The following is a 23758-nucleotide window of genomic DNA, read 5'->3' on the forward strand; positions in this document are numbered from 1 at the left end:
AGATGTTCATTAGAACGCCTGTAGCTACCAAGACGGTGTGAATTACTGTCATAAGTCCTCACAAACATAGTGAACAGCGCTTTTTGACGGGGAAACTACTGAAATCTGCCTCGTCCAGCTGAAAGGCATCCTGAAGCCATCGAGTCCATTCCCGATCGAAAAATCCATCAGGGCCAGTCCTAACGGAACCATTAGACCAATAGGCCAGAAACAGAAACAGAAATGTAAAGAAAGAAAAGCGCTCTCCAGAACTGAAGGCGCAAAAGCTTACTTAGGGTGGCAGTGTCCATCTCCGTCGATGCATGGACATCAAAGTGGAAGTGAATGCAGGTAGCACAAACACTATACGTATAACTTGTACTCCGTGATTTGGAGAATGCGAGTGTTGTTTGCTGTCGCGATTAAAAATAAGGTGTGAGATGTCTAAATTTACTTTATTCTCTCACACAGGCAACATTGAAGTGAGGAATGGCTTGGGGTATTAACTCAAGACTAACACAACATATGTGTTTCTTACTGCTTTGGTTGAGACATCCTGTAGGTCCATCGAAAATCGAACTTCCGCAGTGCAATCCCGAGTTCCTTTCTCTATCGCAACACTCCATGCCATTAGAGAATTCCGTCATCACTAGGAAAAATTTTGAAACTGCCGACACGCGATATCTGGCAGATATACAGAAAGGGGCGTCCACCTGTGACGCTCCCAGTCGTTTATGGATGCCTAGGTACTCGCGCATAGCAGGTGGCCTTCTATAGGCCTCGAGCTTCACGCAATGCTGAATCGTCTTTACACGCTAGGGCGTTCACACCTTGAGCCTCTGGGCGCTGATCAGATCTGATTAGGGAAGTTTTATGGGCTTGACGTATCGTCCCGAACCATATTTAAGTGAATACTGAAGCAATATTACAATATTTCGAGTGCAGCGAATCAGATGGCATAAAACATTAGTAGCTTGACTGTCAGTGGTCTATCGGCCTGTCAGGACAATGGGAGCTGCCATATTGAATACTGTAAGAAAGTCGGCTACAGCGATGCTCATTTCTTACGACAGCTAGAAGTTTCGATAGAGGATAACTTGTCAGGCTTATTTGTTGCAGTTATGTCCTTTACGGGGTCTTGCATGGAGTGTTTTAGCAATTATGCCCACGCACGACACAGTATTGGACCCCCATATTGGCTAGTCATTGGCAATGCAGGTACAATATGGGACCAGTTTCACCAGGATTTTCCGCATACTGCCCTAGCCCTGTTAATATGGGCCGATTTTGTTTTGGGCCAATATAGGAAAAATCCTGACAATATGGACCCCGTATTGCCCATGTGCAACCCATATTGACTGAAAATGCAGAAAATGGTACGTACCTGTGTTGTACCAAATGCCCAAGCAGCACGGCAAGATTGGACGTTGAAGCACGTGAAATGCCCAATTCAGTACGTCCTTACATCCAACAACTTCCCACAGAGCATACATATCTTTCGAGAGAGTTCATATATGTGGCAATGCCACTGTAAGATGCACTGAAACTCAACAACCAAACTTTCCACTTGCTGCAAACAGCCACCATTTTTCTTCGTGATACCAATGCCAATCCGTCGAACCGACTGACAGCGTGGGCGTTTGAGCGAAATCACGCGTCCTACAACTAATGCGCATGCGCAACACAGACTCGGTTCGGACGTTTGATTCGGGCTAAAATGTCGCTGGTTCCTCTAATCATAACGGAATTGCGGCAGGTCAATTAGAAAACACAATGCTTGATAGGAAGGGATGGCTCTTCATTAACGCTAGGTGCTTTCAAGTTACTGCAGGCGGTGTGTGTCGCTGATGTGTATGCCTGTCACCATCACGAAAGTGTTCCGCTCCTTTGTACTCTCGGAGGGAGTTAGAAATTTTTGGTCCATACACTGTTGGGATCCCAAAGAAGACCGCTGAGGGATGTTTGGCATTGGCATGTCCGTGGGACTGCCTGGGTCCTTCAGCAAGTTGGGCATAGCACCTGTTCTTCGTTTTTATGGCATGCAGTGTTGTTTTTGTAATGCTATACAACGTGGATCAATAAGATCCGAAGAAATGAAAAAAAAAAAACGTAAACAAGAGAGAGGTAATAGCAGTGGTGGGCATTGTACCGGAGAATGTTTTCTTATTACACGGGCTCCCTTTTGACATTATTGGAAATATTGGGGCAAATGGGCTTGCCAATATGGGGGGACCATATTGGTCCAATATCAATCCTGGTTGCACTGCCATACTGGACATGTATTGGTAATCCTGGTTTTCCATACGGGTCCAATATTGGACTAAAGAGTGAACCTAGTGCAGGGATCACAGGAAGTGTTCTCTGAATAATGTAAAAAATAAAGAAAAGAAACCCTGGCCTAGGCATAACTAGAGAGACGACCACGTGACTCAAACTTGCACATACAATTAAACATGACTGGCAAGAAAAATTGGACTAAGGTAGTGCTGCAAGATAAGTCAGAAATTAGGAACTGAATATAGATTTTTTTGTTTCGTGTATTTTCTTTAAAAACACCCATAGGCACGTTCTGACATGTACTGAGCTTGTGATCTAGAAATCAGAACGGACGTAATAGGTTCTAAAGTAAACACAGAATAAGAAATTTAAAAACACAAAGCGTGGGGCAAGATAAGACACGCCATCGTAATGAACTATACAAATTAGATCTAATTCAAGCACCTACACGGCCCACTTGAACACACACCCCGTACATCACGAGCGATAAAACCAGACAGAACCTGGTGGCATTTCCCTCCACCGTCCTTTGCAAACGAAGCACCGTCAGTCTGATGTGTTGCTGGCGGCTCGCTTTTGAGTGCACTTCAGCTTTACTGCAAACATTCTATGGCACAGGAAAATTATAGTCAGTATGCAAAAGAGGAATGTCTGAGTAACCAGCATAAGGCCACCTAATAGTAAATTAAAATTGCGTTACGTCTAAATTACGTTGAGTTTCATGTCTTACCCCGTGGACACCACCGGATGCTTTAATATTTCAGTTAAACACCGGATAACCGAGAGTACCCATATTTTGCATATATCTAGTTGAATGAATAAAGTAATAGGATTTGGACTTACATTGACAGAATAAACTTGCGATACGCTGATACGCAGACGACAAGCAAAGGGACTACAGAAAATCGCACCTTTTTTCTCGGTCTTTACATTCCAGGCAAAAGTAAACGATTTTGTTTTCTCTTCAACGCAAATACCAATCCGGACAATTCTCGCGTGCAATAAAGCGGACATGCACAGCCACCTACGAGGAAAGTTTGAAGCGCATGGGGCAACGGGTCTCTGAGAGAGGCGGCGTCGAGCAAAAAAATGTTGCACATATTGCCCGGTGTATTATCTTGCCCCACATTACCCTAACTGGGAAGAAAAACACTGGCCAACCTGAGACGAAGGCAACCAGGTCAAGCGAAAGTAATGCAGTTAGATCTCAAAAGGTAGGCTGGGAGAATAGGGGCACCGAAACGAGTGTTGTTTCCCCATTCCGATCATTGATTTCTGTTATGACTGCATCAGTCACACAAGGCAAGGAGGAAATACTAATTCTTGACGTGCCCGTGAGACATCCGTCATGAGTGGGACTTGCGTTGTAAAGAATATAAGAACCAGCAGCGCATCCCACTCCAGATCGCTCGCCCTAGAGATGTCCAATGCGTTTTGTGCGCGCTATGGGGTTGACATGGACGCCATGTGCACGTAGCGTTTCCATGCGGAAAGAAAAGTTCCCACGAGTTTCGCCCTTTGGATCTTGGAGCAGACAGATGTAGTTTTTCAGGTATTCTGAGCGTGTCATTCGTGTGCAGCACTCGCTTCTTGTCTATGCTGTTTGTATTGTCTTCGGTTTTAGCACTTTTGGTTTGCGATGTACCACCAAGAGATGATATTTATACTCGTTGCGGACCAATATACTTGACGTCTGACGTACCAAGACTGAGAAGGAATGTGCATGTGCTTGAGAGATCAGGGACCAGAAAGGGACTATATGGGCGGGGAGGCACTGGACGAGCGACTCCACGCAGTGGTATTTTCAGACACAAAATATCCTCGCGTTGGCCCCTGATTCACGGAAGTTTCTCTTTGACCAGCTCCCACCTGACGCAGAGTACTTCGTTCTATATACTACTAAGGCAATTTTGTAGAATCCTCAAACAAATTTAGATACCGAAGGAATTGGAAGTCTAAGAGGGCCAGTGGTATTTGGGGCAGAGAACAGTCCAGGGAGAAGTCCCTTCTTAAATTCCTGACGAATGTTTGTTGGGGCACTCTGCTTATACCACATACTTCGTTATCAGGCGTCCCTCCACGACAGTGCAAGCAAAGCTTACCCGACGCCAAATTCATTTGCGAGTACAGATATAAAAAGGAACATGGAACCATAGCTCCAAAGCGTCGTGCAGACCTGCAACCGAGAGATCAGGGCCGAGACAAGCTGCACAAAAAACGTTGCTGGTAAGCGCTTTCCCGTTGAAGTTGCGCTGCCGCATTATGACATTGAATATGTGGATGAAAGCTGCTCTCATCCCGTTCCACTCACTGCTAGAGTACGTCTTCCTAAAGTATTTCCTGTGCGTTGCGCTATAGCTGATGTTTGAATGAACGAGTAACTGAGAAGCACGAGCGGCAATGAGGGGGGGAGGGGGCGTGTTAGTGAGGGTTTCCGGCCTCAGCGTTTCCGGAGGCACTGTAACAAGACATACGACACCGGAGAAACGGAGAAGACATAAACACGCAGCAATAAAAGTTTTCTCAAACAGAGCGAAGCCCTCAGCAGACGGCAGAGCTGAAATAGTTAGGTCTGTGGCACACGCTGAAATTACTTTTGTGCTTCATCAGCGGTTTGAGCGGATCACGAGGATATCAGGCTTTAATATAGCAATTGCAATGTACTCCAAGTTACTGTCAATGTTCGAGCCAATGTTAATTAGTCCCCTAATTTGGGAAAAAATACGGTTTCCTAGTAGCACCGCTGCCGAGTAGTCCAATGAAAAAACTAAATGCTTCCTAAGCCAACTCCCCCTGTTAAGAAAATGCGTTGGAGCTAAAAAGAAACACCCTGTATATTCATAAACTTCTGAATCGGGGGAATAATCGAGGTGTTCTGCGCGTTTACCACGTATGGTTGTTTCAATAGTTTTCTTGAAGATTGTTCGAAAAGCGCCCTTTGTTTGCACAAAATACGGGTTTCACAGAAAAGGGATCTACGGTTGTTTCAGTCACAGAGATGCAGAAGGTGTGGGTTCGAGTCCTACAGCTGTCTAACCCTTTCAGTGACTTTCATCTTTCACCTTTCATCCAGGACAAGCTCGCTGGGAACATGGCTTCTTTCAGTGCTGGTGTTTACGGAGATGGTCATTCGGACACCGTCCCTTCTAGCCTAAGTAACACAAACCACGCACAAACGGGATACCATAATCAACGAAAATGGTTACATAAGACAAGCGGTTTGCGCTAATTTACAGTAGAGACATGTAAAACTGAAGAAAACAGTTTGCTCAACTTTAAAAACACTCGAGAACACAATCTTGAAGTCCAAATATAGAATGACTGAAAATTCAATCTACCGGCAAGGAAGTAAAGAAAGTTCCTCAGGAAGAGTTCAGAGACTGTTTTTCTAGGAATTGTACTGATCATGGGCATGATATTCAAAAGGTTATGGTTGACGCGTTAAAGGTTCATGCGAATTGAGGGCACGGGGGAAGAAAATGTCCATTCATTCGTTTACGAGCGAGGTCAATGGGCCAGCGTGGGGCGAGGGGGGATTACCTCCACTGTGATGTCCCCATATTTAGATCGTATGATCATCGCTCTAGCGTACTGAAACAAAAGCTCATACACTGGTTTGACAGACTACAACCAACGTAATACGACACGTGGATACTGATGCGTTATGGACAGATATTCATGAACATATCTTTTGTGCAAACACAGAGCCGCTCGAGGGGACCCCCCAAAAGAAAAAAAAAACACGTGACAATTGCGCAAGCAGTACCCCTCTTATTCGTCTTCCCCCGCTTCGGAGGTTTTTCAGTATATACGGGTTCGTCGTCAATTAACATTTGTGCTGTGTGAGAGAGAACTTTTCTGTGTGTCTATGTCTACTCTATATCTCAGAGTCCTGTCACTGTCGTGCACCAGATAGTCACCGCCCTTCTACTTCTTTCCGGCGCAATAATTTATAAGAAAGCCACTCTTATGTGGTTACTAACGTAATATCGCTAACTGAAAATCCCATGAGTCGGGGGTGGAAACCTGGCGCCACACACACTGACATTACCGTGAATTATCACGTTTTACGTTTAACGTAGTCAATGCAGAGGGAGAGAAAGAGAGAGACGATTTTTTTCACATCTCCCGCGCAGCGCGCCTTCTTGCTTATTCTAAGAGGCCCAATCAATGGCCATGTGACAATTTCTTAGCCCTCACTACGTTACGAATATCTGCAATTTATCTCGTCTTTGCATGCAACTCTTTCCAGTCTAATGCAATACAACAAGGATTGTGTTCCGAAAATACTCCAGGAAGAGTTCGTATGTAGTGATCCAGATTTTCTTGAGGTGTTCTTCGAACAAATACGAACTGAGTGTGGAACATCCAAGTGGGACTGTACAGGTGGGTGTTATTGAAAGTGACGTTCTGGATAGAGATGCGAAGCCCCGGGAAAAACGAAAATTTTGAGGAATAAGCCCTTTTTTTGTTTGTGTATTTTCCTCGTCTCTGGAAAAATAGCACAGAATTTCCCGGCGCCAAAATTGAAAAATGTGAATGTTCGTCCCTCTGATGTGTTCCTGCCCGCCAACAATACCTTACGCACCTCTAATCCGCCAACAACCACCAACTTAGTGCTCCGTCTGGCCGCTTCAAGCGATCGCCATCGCGATCGCATAATGTCAGAGTTCTAGTCGGAGTGCACACGATGTTCTAATTACCTATCGCTGTCCCATGGGATGATCTGCTCAGCATTTATGCCAAGAGGATGAGCAGTAGCTCATTGTATGCTGTGCTTTGGACGGCAATGCTTCGACTCAGCAGTAACCGCGTTCTTTCCATATTTAAAAAGTATTTTGAAAAAAAAAACAGATAAATCAAAATCATTTCTTTTTTCTTCGAGCGCTTCAAAATGTACGAAATTTTGCATCTCTTGTTCTGCAGCAACCAGTCAGGAGCCCGCAAAGAGATCACAGAACATCTTCTGTGCGTAATATAAAAAAGTGCGAAACTGAACACAACTAGGGGGATGAACGACTCAAACCAGCAGAAGTTTAATTTCCACGAGACAACTCACGTGCCTAACAGGGTGACTGGTAGGAAAAAGAGGAGGAAAAGGAATTAAACGGACCACCCTAAGACAGGAAGGAACCAGGACAAGCGAATGTAGGACAGTTAGGTCACAGAAGGCATCTTAGGCTGCTGGACCAGGCACACACACGCGAGACGTTTGCCCCATTCCGACCAGTGATTGCTCATGACGGCCGCTGGAGGCAAAGAAATATTAATTCTCGAGTTTCCTGGGCGGCATCCGTTGTTGCTGGAGCACGTATTATAAAAATTTTAAACGTAGACAGTGTTAAAAAAAAGAACTGGTACCCGTTGCACGCCGGATCTCTTGCTCTATTGACGTCCCGTGCGTTTCGGGCGGTCGCAAACGCCACAGTCATGACCATGACGTCGTCAAGGGCCCACGACTGTGCGGCGTTTTGGTGCGGGAAGAAAAGGCCCACGCGTTTCGGCCTTTGGAGTTTGGAGCAGAGGGATGTAGTTTCCGAGGTCTTGTTAGCGTGTCGCTTCCGTGTAAAAAAAGTTGTTAGGTTCGCTAGCTGTCTCTGTTGCTTGTATTGTTATCTTCGGTGTTAGCACTCTTACATGGCGATGCCCCACTAGCATAAGATACACGCTCTTCGCCAATTCCAATCGACGCCTGACGTTCCAAGGTTGAGAACGAATGCCAATATACTCGAGAGAACAGGGAAGTGAACGGGGGGACGATATCTCCTCCTATTGGTCCCAGATCTACGGAAGCTTCCCTTTGACCAGCCCCCAGTTGACGTAAGGTCCACAAAGAATTTTAGAAAATCCTGCGAGGAAGAGGGCCACTGATGTTTGGGACAGAGAACGGTCTAGGAAGAACAGTCTCTTCTTACATTCCTGACGCGTGTTTGTTGGGGGGCTCTGCTTATACCACATATTTCGTTTTCAGGCGTCCCTGCACCACAGTGCGATGACGAGCAATTATCCAACGCGAGGAAAATTTGCGATTACAAATATGCGGATGAGCACGGAACCATAGCTCCAAAACATCGTGCAGACCTACAACCTAGGGATATGAGCCCTGCTGAGGTGCACAGACTACGATGCTGGTAAGCGCTGTTCTACGTGCAAGCGGACGTTAAGGTTGCGCAGCCGCGTTGTGATAATGAATATGGGGATCAAAGCTGCTCTCACACCGTTCCACTCATTGCGAGAGCGCGTTGCACTACACCTCGTATTTGAATGAACGACTGGTAACCGAGAAACTTGAGAAGACAATGGGGAGGCATGAATTGGACTGAGCTTTTCCCAATTGTGCATGAGAGACGCAGGCGCCTTTTCTCAAACATGCCAAGGTTTAATACGTGACAAACAAGTAAAAGGACTGCTTACGCAATTGCTACGTATGGTTATCGCCATAGTATCCCTGAGAATTGTCCGCAAAGGGGCTCTCTCTTTGTAGAAAATGCGGGTTTCACAGAAAAGATGTTTAGAATTGTTGCATTCACTGAGATGCAGGACAAGTTCACTAGTCTTCTGTCGGTGTTAAGCTGCTGATTACGAATACGGTCATTAAGATACCGTCCCTTCTAGCCCATATAACAGAAGCCACGCTCAAACAGATTACAATAGACAACGCATTGGGCACAGGAGACAAGCGTGTCGCGCTGATTTGCAGCATGAAAAAGTGAAGAAAACGTATGGAGTTTGCTCAAAACATTGGAGAACACAATCTTCATGTCCAAATGTAGAAGGATAGAAACTGAAGCGAACCGGAATGGAAGCATGAAGGATGATGCCTCACATAGTCATGTGCTGATATGTCGAAGAGGGACTGTCCTACTGGTCAGCGTCCTCATAATTGACACGATATTTAAGGGACTACGGACGACGCGAAAGGTTCATGCGTGTTGTACGTCCATAGCCATGGGGGAATAAAAACGACCATTCAGTCCTTTCCCCACAAACGGACAGGGTCAATCGATTCCTCACAGTGTCATCGTGTTCTCGTCCTTCGATATGCATCCCAGAACATCCCGAGGATGACACTCGCGGATTGTTCGTGAAGAGTCATCAGGTACGTCCTGTGTCTGTTCCCTGGGGAGCTAGCAGGATGAGAAATATTGTTTCTTCAGTTTACCTGCTAAAAAACCCGAAGCATTGAGTAACACATTTATTTCGTTTTCTAGGGCAATAATAGGGGCGAGTGTCCTCTGTAGAATTTATCTGCCTAAGAACGTTCTATGGTACATTGAGAATTTATCACGGAAAAAGATAGAAACATGAGAGAAAGGATCCTGTCACACTGCTGACCGTTCTGCTGACTTTCAAATGTCTTACCCGACTGTATCGAGCCAGTGTCACTAAGAAACAGGCCTTGCATCGAAGGGTAGTTAATGTTTCAACCAATTCCTCGCTTGTGTATTGTTCGATCGTTTGCGTAATTGAAATAAACTTCGACAGCGCACACTTCGCTTTGTGTCGGAGGCGAGCAGGACTCTCGAATTTACGGAAGGCTGCGTAACAAGCAAAAAAAATTTAGTAACAGTACCTGTAGTATATATGTGTTTTATCTTCAGAACTGTATTCTCATATACCTTCGGAAGTGGGGTTCTCGAACTTAGTGCTTCTCATGATTTTTCTACGTATTTGATAATTTATATTTCTCTATGCTTTCTATCGAAACCGCCGGGCTCGTTGCCCGTCATAGGATGTACAGGAAAGGTACAGGTAAATTGCGGCTGTTTACCAAAGTGAGTGGAATCAGTAAAACAGAACACATCGGGACAATTCGTGTAGTTTCGTATCATTTACCATTTTTGGTAAAGAAAAGGAAGAAGCAAATAAGGTGCAATTAAACGAAACTACATTACGTCTCTAATGTATCATCACACTGTCCTAAAGTTGTCATTAATCGAGTTCTGAGGACATCCTGAGTGCACCATATAGTGCCCCACAGTGACGATGAGGACGCATGAATTGAGGATCAGATTTGACTTTCTTGCGTGTGCCACCCCTGTTCATACATGGTTCTCTTAGAACATCTTTGGGATGACAGTGTGTTCTTGGGTTTAGACCGAGATTAACGGGCAGCTTTGCTACGGTGTTTACGACATCACATCCATTATTATGTGACTGACGTGAACCAAAGTAATGAACACAGATAGTGAGGCATTATACGCACATATTCGTGAACTCTTATTTCGTGCAAAGAAAGGGCCGCTTGCTGGGACCCCCTCATGTAAACTGTTCACGCGGTAATGCAATCCTTCTCTTATTCATCTTCAGCCGCTTCGGGGGTATTTGAATAGATATGAGTTCGACATCTATTACACTTTGCTGTGCTTACGAAAAGACTATGTCCACTACCTGTCTCGGGTATTGCCCTCTCGCAATCATGCACCAGCTAGACACCGCCCTTCGACTCCTTTCCGGCACCATAATCGTTGAGAGATGCCCATTCCAGTGTCATACACACGGAACATTGTTCCACTGAAATCCCTCGAGTAGAATACTGCCACGACACGCGCACTCTCCCTCAATTGTCACGGGCCCTGTTCTAAGAGAACCCATCAACGACCACGTGACAATTTAATAAACGTCAGTATGTCAAGCATTTCTAATTTACCTCCTATTTGCCAGTCTATTTTCGTTTTCCACCTCATTTTCAACCTTTTTTTCCAGTCTAATGGAATACAGCAAGGATTGTGTTCCACGATTTCTGAAACATTACGGTTGCACTGATCCAGATTTTATTGAGATGTTCCTCGAGCAAGTACGCGATGAATGTGGAACTTCCAAGTGGAACTGTAAGTACAACAGCGAGAAGAATATCGTGGCATAATGCGCACTTCATTGCTTCATTGGCCACAGCCCGGTTGGTAACACCAGTGTTAAAAGAGCATGGAAAAGAAATTTCACTATATGAAAAAAGTTGGTTTTAGTTTGTCAAGCACATATGTAAAAATCATTCTCGTAAAATATTCATACCGAACAATATATTGTTACAGAAGAATTCAATTTATAGAATCGCTTCCGTGGCGGAGGCTTAGCGCGATCGTCTCAAGAGCCACTTCCCATTGACTGACGTCAAACGATAAAAGTGCTCTCATTCGTAACGGAAAATTCGAGGGATGCTCCTCTTTGACAGCTATTCATTGTGTTCTGTTGGTTTAAAGCACGAAACACAGGTGCAAACAAAGGATAAAGCAATACGCTCATGATAATTTATAATGAGAATGCTATCGTGTCTTATAGCCCTTTTTATCTTATCGTATGTACGTATCTGTGTCACAAAGACTGCCGCTGGCTCACGTGAGGCGATAAGCAGGTTTCGGGCTGCTCACAAAGTAGTGCAACATAACGCGGCTCTTTTCATATTCGTCGCTGGAAAACAAGGCAAACAAAGTGCGCCCTTCGTGTCTGAAACTTTCTTTGAAATCGTTCAACGATCGCAGCTTTGACTGGTACTGCAGCTGGACACACTTCCTTCCCCACATTCCACCATATATTCACAAAAACGCGATTTAAGGAATGGGCGCCGCGATTAGTGCTGCCACCCCTGATCAGAATTTAACACGAAAAGCACAACATCGTATGAGACACTTAGCACACATGTCGTTAATGCCCCATAGCATCTTGTCGTTTTCATGCTAAATTCTCCACTAAACTAGTCTTGGTTAGATCTCCTCTAATCAGCTGCTTATGTCTTATTAATTTACTGATATCTGAATTATACATATATTCGTATGTTCTGTTTCAGGTGGGACTGCACCGAAGTGCAACAAGGAAACAGTGACCGACGCCGACACTGAGTGCGGCACAAAATACACGCAGGAGCACGGCGTTAGTACTCTAAAACCCAATGAACAACCAGACAATGCAGACAAGAGCAACGAGATGCGCAAGCAACAGTGCTGGTATGTGGTTTTCTACTTGTGCGGTCCCGCAGTCATGATAAAAGAAGTGGACCAGTTCGAGGTAACGAGTTACAAGTAACTAGTTTGGTTTGAGGCATGGAATGCATCTAATGGCATCTCTGCATACATTTACTGGTACTAAGTTCCTTTCAGAGGAACTCGTTCCTTTTTCAGGTAACCTTGCCACAGTAGGCTAAGTTAAGTTCCAAGTTACTTTTAACTCGCTTTTCACTCACGTCCAGATACTTTTTTTGTTGCTTCCTCTCCGGTTGCTTCATGGCATTGTTCGCCATGAAACGTGACATTCAATCAATGACAGTATTCTGTTCAGGAAGTAATAACCGCTGCCATTGAAATAAAGCTGAACCATTCTGCGGTTACAGGGAGTAAGATGCAAAACGTCCTGAGAAACGTCATCATGACATTGGTGGACAGACTGGATCCGAAACAAATCGGAAGGAGAGGGCTCGGTTCCACGGGTTGCGCTCCTCCGCAAGCAACTCGAGGTCTAACTCAGCTGCTCATGCGCGCTGCACGTGCGTAATGCGAAATAACTTGGAATTAACTTTTTACGTAGCTCAGTAGCTGCGAGTTACGTTTCCGGCTGAAGAACCTCATTATTAACATAAGTTACCGTGTGATAAGTTACTTGCAACGAGTTTTTTTTTCTTTTTTTTACGCGTAACTTCTCAATCTATGCTCTCAAACATCACACCAATAGTGGACCGATATTGTTTCAATATCGGAAACCAATCTTGCAAATATTGGGCCAATGTGGCAAATGCAACGTGGTCCCACATATTTCTACACACCTTAATCCGGCCTCTTTTCGCCAACGCACAACTGACGCTGATTTTCCCGTTACATCCGGATCAAAGGCTATGTCAGAGTTTGCATGCATTTGAATGTCATCTTTTCCAGTTCCATGGAATACAGCAAGCACTGTGTTCCCGAAGTGCTAAAAAGGAAAGGATGCAGTGATGAGATTGCTGCGTCTTTCATTGCACAGAGGAAGAAGCTGATGGCGGTAATGTGTGGAACGTCGATGGGGCACTGTGATTTCTACAAGAACAAGAGCACTGGCATATAATACATCCCATACGGACTTTGTCAACATTCATCTTTGTGATGTCGGTGGGAACAAGCGGCTTTTACGGCCGGTTATGATATCTGCAGGGTTAACTTACCATTATAATTATCATTATCAGTTTTATTTTCTTGATATTTTCAATAGTTGAGCATCGAGGCACAACGACAGGCAATAAATAGGTCTATGCGGCAATGCCTTCCCTCTCACTTATGGGGTGTTGGGAACTTCTTCCCATTATTTTTCTTTTTTTGAGGGGAGGGGATATGCAATGTCTAACGATCATTGTTATCGAAAATATACATGACTGACGTTCGGGAAACGCACGTGATCTAACGACGTGGCTCCAAGATCTGGGAAACACATGGCTGCGGCAAAGGCAGGGCGGGAAAGGTAATAGATTGAAGGACTCTTTGCATACAGTGATATACTCATGACTAGACATACAGAACTTGCGGTGAGCACCCTGTAAGTGTGAACAATGAACAACCCTGTGAACAACGAGATACAAGCATCGCGGCTTGTCTCTTTGGAGACAAGCCGCGATGCTTGTAGGAGACTATGGGACACCACTGAGCAGCGCTCGTGTGACCCGTTCGACCCTCAAATGCCTGTTGGAGCGTCTACGCGTTAGCCTCGAGAGCGTCAGAGGGATAAATTCTGAATCCTCTCGAGGGCGACGAACTGGAGGGGGCATATGCAATGATGCTGAGCAAGATCCTTCCTGATCGACTACTGCTGGAACTAATGTGGGGTGGTGTTCTGTGCAAATAACGAGCACGGGAATGATTTCGCCCCCTTATTTCCTCTTTCCTTGGAATACCAGACCCTCACAAATGCCGACGAAATGACAACATCTAAGACAGCCAAATATTCCGTTATGGAAGTCCCCCACCAAAGATGGGGGACTTCACCCCTGACGTCATTTATTTACAATTTTAGTAGTCCGCGCAACGGATGGATGGTGCTGACGGTCTTTATCGAAGCATCATACTGGAGACTCAGTGGCCCATGGGAGTTACGCTACCTGTTTTTGATTGTGGGTATCCGCCTCTGATTAACGGACGCATGTGCATCTTTCCTGGAGGGAAAGATAATGTTTGTGTGATAGGAGGAGACGCTCCTATTTCCGATACGTTATTTAAGCAACGGCAGAAGGCAGTTGGAGGCGGAACGTCGCTGCACTGCTTTGGAAAATGTAAGGAAATAAACCACTCTTCTCGTTGTTCAATTGCTCTGTTCGTGTTATTCGGGGTTACGGCGGATCGAATACGGGACCAATCCGGGTTTGTGGGCCGCGGTTCCCAGAAGATACACATTGCACGCAATATTCAGGCGAAAGCTGTATACGTACTAACAATCTTCGTAAAAAAATACCGGGAACAGTAATAACACAAATTGCGAACATAATTACATTTGGTATTTGGTTCATATGGCACCGTACCGCGTTCTGTGCATTCTGAGTGAGGTTCAGGAGGTTCGGGAGGATTTACAACCACGTAAATCGTAATCTCGTAACATCGTTGCTGGCACATTGATGACATACTTTGGACGTCCATTATGATCCACGTGCTGTCGTAGAGAATGTCTTCTCGATGTTTTCATGCCGCATCCACAAGATATATTTATGGACGTCTTCTTTGGAAAGTCACTGATCGTTTTAGCTGTGGAATTATGACAGGAATCTCGTAATGAAGGCGACGGAAACAACGCAACTTTCCACATACCACAGACAGCCGCAAATTTCAACCCTTTTACTAGGACATCACATCACTGGATACACCCAAAGCTGCATCCCTTCATGTGATGTCCCAGTAAAAGGGGTGAAAGCTGCGGCTGTCTGTGGTATGTGGTTGGATTATTTGTATTTCTCCTGCCTTCATTATCGGTTTGTACCAACTAGCCAACAGGTCTGACAGACTCATTTATTGTTCAACAAGTATCATTAGTACGCATTTTGGAGCACATGTCAATGTCAGTGCCCATTCACTGCAATGGTAAGCAACGCGTACTTTTTAAACACGAGTTACCTCCTGGCAGGATTGTTGGGATATTTCGTTCTTGGCACCAATCAAACATTATTATTATTATTAATACTCATCTGAACTCAAGTGAGTCTAAATTAGGGTTTTGCTGCAAAACTGAGCAAGCAGAACTAATTTTTATATAGCCCATTTCGTTAACGATATCTTCTGGACGACGCATGTGCCATGAAATAATTGTGCCAAATTTCCTCCAAATTGGACCAAAACCATAGGTGAACAAGATCTGAAGCAATGCAGGCCCACACGGCAGGTACACTTACTAGACTAATCGCATATTGCAGCATGAGTTGAATGCAACAGATTATACGTGCCATACCTGAACTTCACATGTAGTTTCAGCATCATTTTCGTAGAATCTGGGGCATTGTTAATTTAAAGCATGTTCTTGCTTGTGATTTGTGATTTGGAACAAGTTTGAGAAGTATTATTTACAATTCTGGTAATTCTGTTCTTTCTGTTCTCTGCGATGCGTAAACTTGGCATCATCTCGCGGACCACTAAAAAATCTCGGGATCCATCTTGTTTCTTTCGCTTATTCTTCTCCACTGTACTCCCTCTTCTTCAATTTGCATCAGTGGCCTGGAACTGCCTAAATATCACTCATCTCAGCGACGCTTCATCTCTGTTTTTCATCTTCGTCATCTTCGTTGCAGCACATACTACAACTACTACCATATTCTGAACAAACTTGTTATCCCCACATTGTCTCATCGCAGAACGGTTCGTGACTGTCATTTCTTATATAAGCTCATACATTCTATCATTGATTGCCCTAAATTACTATCGAGCATCAACTTCTGATTGCCCTCGCCTTCTCTGAGGTCTCTTGTTTTTTTATCCTCACTCTTTTGCAAAGCTTCATCAAAGCAACCGTTTACAACTAATCCTGAACTCCTCGTCACAACATTATCACACTGACATTTTCGCTCATTCTCATGAGTTTCTTACAAGTATTAGTGCCATTGTTTCTGCTTAACTTCGCGTTTCTCTGTTAACCTTGTTGCCTTATTGTATATTTGAATGTTTTTGTCTTTGTTCCTATATAACCCTTGTGGTGCACCAATAAGAAGACCTTAGTGGATGTTTTTGGCACCTGAACAATAATAAAATTCAGTAAATAAAGTTCAGAAAAGTCATTATCAATAATCCAATTCTTAATTTAAACATTTTTTCTAGAAAACTTCTCTACGATACTCAGTAATACCTGCAAGAGTTATTTGGTGGATAAAGCAATGGATAACACATGTATATTACAGTATCATAGTACAGCCCCTTGAACTGACTTAGTCATAGGTAACAGTATGCACGCCACATTCTACAGAACAGTATTTACTCAGAATCATATTCTCTTGAGTCACAGTATCAAACTATGTCTCTTCCACGGATGTGTGAGAGTATGACAAAGGTACTGTAGTAAGTTATGATGGCTTCCTCATAATATAAACGAACAAAACAATGGTAAAACGTGTACTGAAAATCATGCTGAGAAACCCACCAAAGATAATGCTCCCTAGATTAAACTCATAAAAATTCGAAATGATTTTGATAGCTGCTTTGAAGAATAGCTGAATACCACTCATGTACAATGATTCAGTTCGCATCAGTTCTTTTGCTCAAATACACAGTTTTAATGTTCTCCTTGAACCTCCTGGTGCTATACTAGCATCACAGAGAGTAGTAGCTGGGTTTAAAAAGATATATCGGTAGTGCTAGTGGGGTTCAGCTGCAGCCGACTGTCAGGTTGCTCAAATGTAGCTGACCTACCGTACACGCATTCCTCCGAAGTAGGTTCGCTGTGCGCGGCCACTACCTGGAGCGGAGCTAGCACTGAATAATCAGTACCCGCTCGAAGACAGAGTACTGGTCTTCAGAAACTGAAACACTGCTGTCCTCCGTTCCAGCTGGAGTGCAACACGAGCATCCGCTCGTAGATGCAGTTCCGTAGATATCTTTCTCAAAAATGCGAGCCAATGCTCGCTGCATTGGCGTGCTGTTGTATAAATGCGGCGCTTGATCCCTTACTTTTGGAAATTTCCAGTCATCTCGCGGGAAGGAACGTACGAACCCGCAGTACACACATTATAGGTCAGATACACTGGAGCGAGACGCCAACCACCGAACGTGCAGCCAGAAGCGCAGCAAGTAAGTATCGAAACGCAGTTATATTCTATCGTGCTATTCCAAAAACAAACACACGGCAAAAATTTACTTACATTCCTCAAATGCACGCAGCTGTAACCAGGCAAAAAATCTTAGAGTGGGACCAGCCCAAAGTGGTTTTTGAGACAGGTCTCATGCTGGTCCCCACTCCCAGGTGGGTCCCGTGTAGGGAACCACCTGTGGGATGGGACTGCTTGGGACCTGGAACCAGTCACGAAGTGGGATCACTTGACGGATGGAATTTCAGTGGGGTCCCGTCTTGGCCCCGATCCCAACCCAGGTAAAAATCTGGAGTGGGACCACTTCGTGACTGGGACCAGTTGAAAGTGGAAACCGAGCTTCACGATGTCCCACTTGAAGTGGAACCAGTGGAATTGACCCAGTGGTCCCCTCTGTTAAGTGGTCCGGGATCCGGCCACTTAGCAGCTGGGACCACTGAATACATGAACGAAAATAATGCGTAGAAATGCACATATTACTCAAGTAAATACAGTTTATTTTGCTAAGAGCATACACTGAGCATAAAGAAAATAATCAATACATCTCTACATGTACATACTACGTAGTATAAGTCTGATCACTCACTGTGTCTAGACAAAGCATATGCCTGACTGTGCCATGCACTCACGGACCACAGGGAGCTTGCGTTCGTTGGCCACCTCACATCTTGTATTTTCTCAGAGAGATGACACATGACACTCCTGTTTTCCATGCAGGTCACGACATACACCCCCTTCCCACCGTACGTTCGGAATCTTCTTATCCTGTTTCTCTTCAAGTTCCTCCTAAGTTTCTTAAATTGAAACATCTAATTAATAGTAATCAAACATCACGGTCATCACCTCATACCTGCAAACATTCGCGACGTGCAGTCCGATTGGCGTTTCACAGTGCGTTCTTGCCCCTACGCCGTTTACGTCTTCTTGGAGTCAAAACTCTTCCAGGAAATCGACAATGTGTTGCACAGAAACCACTGTCATCGCATTGTCTTACAAAGCGCTCTAAAACACACTCCAAATACTGCACAGGAGGGAGGTACACCATCCTTGCGACGGCAGCGGACGGAGACAAAACCAAGTTTGCCGCGAAGCGTCCAAGTTTCCAACTGCCACCTGCCAGTCTCGCCTCTCTCCTCTCTCTCTCGCCGAGCCGCCGTGGCTTCTTCACATTGCATCAGCCTCTGCAATTACCTTTTCTTCTTTTTTTCGTTGTCTTTCTTCTAGTTATTTAGTTTAATTTTTGTTGTTGTTGAGATGTATTTTTTGACATTCTCTGGTACTTAATATGTTATGATATCATGCACCTTTAGATGAGAATAAGTGCAAGAATTGGAGTTACAGGGATATAGCGTCTTCAATTCATCCCGGTGAAGATTCGCGTAGTCCTAGGGCAGGTGTCAAATTACAGTGACTCAGTGGTACTGGCTTCAAGGCTTCAAAGTGGTTTCCAATATCAAGTGGGACGGTGCAACACTGAGAGCCAAACTCCCCCAACGGAACCTGGCTTCAAGTGGGTTGGTAGGTTGTGCTCCCAGGATGGACACACAGTACACCAGGCGTCCCACTCTAAATACCACAAAGGGGACCTGACTTCAAGTGGGATGGGCTGGACGGGGCCCAGCGTGGAGGCACACTGGAACCACTCATGCTACCCAAGCATCCACAATGGGACCTGACTTCAAAGTGGATGGCAAGCTGGGACCCAGCCTGGCGGCCCACTGGAACCACTCATGCTACCCAAGGATCCACAATAGGACCTGAGTATGCCACTCTGGAACAGGCTTGGGACCGTCCTGAACCCAACTGGAACAACTGTGGTGCCCAGTCTGAGACCATCCTAGATTTTTGCCTGGGTAGCTCGAGAAACCAGAAAAGAACCAAAAAGAAAAAGAAAAAACGCAAGGCGGCAATTCATGACCATGAAAGTGTATAGGTGTCCGATGCCGGGAGCGGCTGACTTGCTACCGCGAGTTTCTTGCTACTGGAATGTTACTGGAACGAGTTTGCTACTTGCGTGAGGTTATTAAAATCGTGTAAGTATGGCGAGCTCTACAAAAGCTGTAATTGCACGAAAAGGAGCCGACTATAAAGGGAAAAAAAAGTGTCATATTCAGAGCGCGAAACAGTACTCACGTACAGCACGTTCATATACAGGATGTGCTTTTTCCTTCGATACAGTTTTTTCCATTAAAAAAAAAAACTAAGGGTTATAGACATCCGATGTCACTTCATCATCTCTGTAGCAGCGGGGACGTTCTTGGGCCGTCTGTTGGTCAGCTGTCCAATAACTAATTACCTAAAAATCATTAACTTTTTAAGTGGTAAGAAGCTATGAAGTAGCCCCAGTGAGAACATCTGTTCCTTTCGGTCACCCGATATCGTAGCCATTTTTCAGAACCAAAACGCTTTCGATAGACTGTCCGCAAAAAATTCGTGAAGATCATAGCTGAGATATGGAGGTTAGCTACAGCGGTGGAGGTGAGCTATGGAGGTGGAGGTGGAGAGGGATGACCCTCTCACATTGGGGGGTAATGGAAAGACGCCGTCTCTGAAGATGCGCAATGAACGAAATAAAGAAAAAAATGTGTTTACTTCACAATATTTTTTTGCGTACGATCTATCGATGCATTTTTGTTCTGAAAACGGCGTACGGTATCACATGACCGAAAGGAACAGATGCTCTCATTCGAACAACTTCGTAAGTTTTATAATTGAAAAGTGAACCATGTTTGGGTAATTTGTCATTCGACGGCTGAGCAGCAGATGGCCAAGAACATCCGGCAGTCTAGAGATGATTGTAGAAAGACAGGATGTCCATAGCCATTATAGTTTTTTATGAAAAACCTGTATCGAAGAAAAAATACACCCTGTATATATTCGGATACATGATTTTTTATTAAAACGATGGCACGACAATTAGCACAATTAAAATATATTGTATATTGCATGCGGCTTGGAGGAGCACAATGGATGTTAGTATGACGCTTGTAATAAATTCATATTGCTTTTAATGACATAATTACCATATGACATATATCCAAACTTGCACTTAAAGGGATATTGGATCGACGTCAGCGCAAGGACATCTTTTGTCCAATGACACGGGAATGTCGGATAGACGTCACCACAAAGACGTCTTTTCGGAGACAACAGACTGATGTCTTGAAGACGTGAGCGATGGACGGGGACGTCCATTTTGAGACGCCCATGAGACGCTTGTGGTTTGTACAGCTACATACTCCTGCAGCTGGTTAGCTAGATACTTACCGGTGCAGTTAACTTCACAGAAATCTGTTTACACAGGCTCTAGTTACATTTGAAAAAAAAAAATGGTTCATATGCTATTACGTTCGCTTACGGTCCATGAAGCTCACCTGTGCCTCCCTCCAAAACGTAAAGGAATTGGAGAAGCCAGAGTGTATTCTGTCTATTGGCATTGAATGAATACACTACCTATGAATATGACGGCATTATATTCTGGCAGTTTTCTTTAAGGTTTCCTTACATTGAAAAATAACTTTACCGTCATCTTCATCATTGCGCATTGCTTCTGAATGATGCCTTTTGCGTGACAACAGTGCTAGGCACAGAGAGTAGACTCGTGTGTTTTCTCTCCAGGGAAGTGTTTATGTCAACTGGATTATTTTGAGCATTATTTTTGTCGTACTTACTTGGCATGATCTTCCACATTTGGTCAGCGACTAAAAGCACGCCCATTCCACCTTCACTCTCTGCACCTGGGAAGCGATGTTCCTTAGCTAGATTATCTTCCCTTACAAGAATAGTAATAGTTGTTGCATGTAGTTGTTACCCAGTGGGCATGTCACAAGATCCTCACAAATGAACGGTGTCTCAATCGATTCTAAAACGTTTTCTTCCTTTCCGGTGCGCAGTTGAACAAAGCGCCGACGTATTTGTCGTGACATCTGTTGCCCCTGCGGAAGCAAGGTTCACTTTTCTGGCAATGCCTTCGCGCACGAGGCTTCTTTGCCTTCCTCCGTCAATGGTTCCAAGTATAGACGGTGGCCATCACTGCTGTGAACGACAGGATGTGTAATACGACAGGATATATCTTGATGTCTTAGTTACTCCCACGAATGTGCGTACTAGTACTGTAGACTTCTTCCGACTTTTTTTTTCGATTTCGTTTCCACAAAGGTTAACACATAGAGCTTTACCAGCTGCAGTGGCATAGTGGTTAGGTGATCGCTTTCCACGCCCAGACTGGGATGTGACACGGGTTTGAACCCTGTCACCGGTTGCGCTGTCTGAGGTTTTCTGGGGTTTTCCGAAAACTTTCCAAACGAGTGTCGGCACAGTTTCAGATGAAATCATACCAGGACGCATACCAACCCCCCCTGTACCCTCACTCCTTCCTGCTGCCCTCTCTCCATCTGTCCACGTCTCTACGCCGCTCATAACCACAGTCGCTTCGCGGCACTAACACAGAATAAAAAAAAAGAATCCTGCGTACCTCCCCTGCATGCAGACCAGGAAATTTACCCCGCACATTCTTGCACGATGACCCCCTTTCTTACAGCAGAAATATTGCTCTTGAGCCGCTAGAATGGTTTTTTTTCTGCCAGAAGGATCACCGCGTCGCATAGCCCGTGATGCGTTTGCGATGCGTAGCAGAATGAGCGTTCATTCGCCATTTCATGAGCACTGGTGCAGAGAAGGGACTCTGCCCGTAGTGCCTTGAATCCGCTGTTTGACTCTTCTCTTTCAGTTCAACTCTTCGATTACGCTCGAGGGCCATGCCTTTGACCCCTCCCGTCTCATTGTCCTCATGGGTTCATCGAGTGAACCTGAGAAGTTCCAATGTTTCGACTTCAAGTAGGATAAACTTTCGAATTCCCCTGTCTAATTCCATAGCTCGAACCAACTCTCACCCAGTAGTCTCAACTCTTCACTTGTTCCCGTCTCCGTCGCCCTTCAAACCGGCTGAGCCGAGCGGTTGACTTCTGATGGTAATAATCCACGGCCACCTAATTGGGCAACGTGTGAAAGGATGGTAGCGTAAACATTATAGGAAAGAGTCCGTTTTCCATAGACAATGCTTTGACACCTAAAACGTTTGATTTTGCTCCTGAGCGCTCGAACCTGCTTGGCAATTTTTCCCTCGAGGAAGTGTCAATCAGCTTGTCGGTACTGTCATTCAATGCGACGCTCGTCTCCAAATCTTTCCAACAGGACTTCCATGGAGTCCATTCAGCACGCTTCCGAAGCTGATTAAAACTGATATGGCTTCTGTAGTTGCTTCGTCCAGTAACGATCTCAAGTAAATTAAACTTATCCGATTGTGTAATGTATGGCTCCTTTCCAAAAATCACTGATATGTCTGTCGCCTTGGCAACGCATAGCTTGTGCAGCCGAATCCCAGCGGGACTACTATGAGTATGACGACGCTTAAACCGCAGACACACGCCCGTTGAAGCTGGCACTTGAGTGGTAGCCGTTGCCATCAAGCATGGATCTTGCGGAGAATCTAAAACTGACATTCCTTTATGCAGCAATCTGACATATTTCACAGTCACTTGAAATCAGCGTCATCGACATTGAGATGGTCTGCAAATTCCTTCTGATGTATGCCCCTCGAGTCTGACGCGTAGACGTTCCAACAAGCTTTCGAGGGCCCTCCATGCAGTCAGAGTGCAGCTCAGGCGCAGGCCTCTCTCACAAGCGTTGTCGCGTGTGCCTTTCGAGACGTCCTGTTACGTCCTCTTTACGTTCTGTATATCCAACAACGAATAAATCACTGCAGACAAACACTCCGTCCGCCTAGCCTTTCCCAGGTTTTCGGAATCATATTGCCAATCTTGAAGCGACCACATCAGCAACAACTGGCAACGCGGAGATGAACGATGGGCTGAAATCCACGACCACGCCGCGCAGCGAGCGATCCTTCCAGAATCATCTGTTCCATTCACTTGCATCAGTCTCAAGGACGGGTCAGGTCACCTTGGAGAAGCTTCCATATTTCCTCTCTCGACCGACGCATGTTTTCTACAATGTTCACCGCTGTGCATAAAAGCTTGCGAGCTCTTAGTGGGAGCAAATACCCCATGCAAATACCGAAAACCGAATACCGAGCAAGTACCGAAATTCCCATGAGTAACAGGGAAAATGCTGTTGCAGAATCCATCAAAAACGTATTCCCAATCTTGAGCACTGATGTTAAGTGCGACAATACCATCTGTATTGTGAATCAAGAGTGCTCAACAACTGAAAATTATAAAGAAAATGTGACTGACAATAATCATTATTTTT

The 23758-nt window shown here is 44.8% G+C and overlaps 1 protein-coding gene across 3 annotated transcripts in view; it reads left to right on the top strand.

Annotated features, from left to right (window-relative positions):
* Positions 1-13474, top strand: part of LOC135373694 (uncharacterized) — a 31077-nt gene extending 17603 nt beyond the window's left edge. Inside the window, exons 6-11 of one of the 3 annotated variants that reach the window (XR_010416552.1) lie at positions 4326-4482; positions 6509-6642; positions 8228-8387; positions 10963-11087; positions 12041-12733; positions 13119-13198. Coding sequence is in view for 2 of the 3 variants with exons in the window: in XM_064606778.1 (XP_064462848.1) it covers positions 4326-4482; positions 6509-6642; positions 8228-8387; positions 10963-11087; positions 12041-12197; positions 13119-13287 (902 nt within the window). In the remaining variant the exon portion in view is untranslated. The other 2 variants (XM_064606778.1, XM_064606779.1) reach the window with 2 other exon arrangements.
* Positions 13475-23758: the final 10284 nt, after the last annotated feature.

This window comes from Ornithodoros turicata, unplaced genomic scaffold (assembly GCF_037126465.1).
Source record: "Ornithodoros turicata isolate Travis unplaced genomic scaffold, ASM3712646v1 Chromosome29, whole genome shotgun sequence".
Lineage (NCBI taxonomy): Eukaryota > Metazoa > Arthropoda > Arachnida > Ixodida > Argasidae > Ornithodoros > Ornithodoros turicata.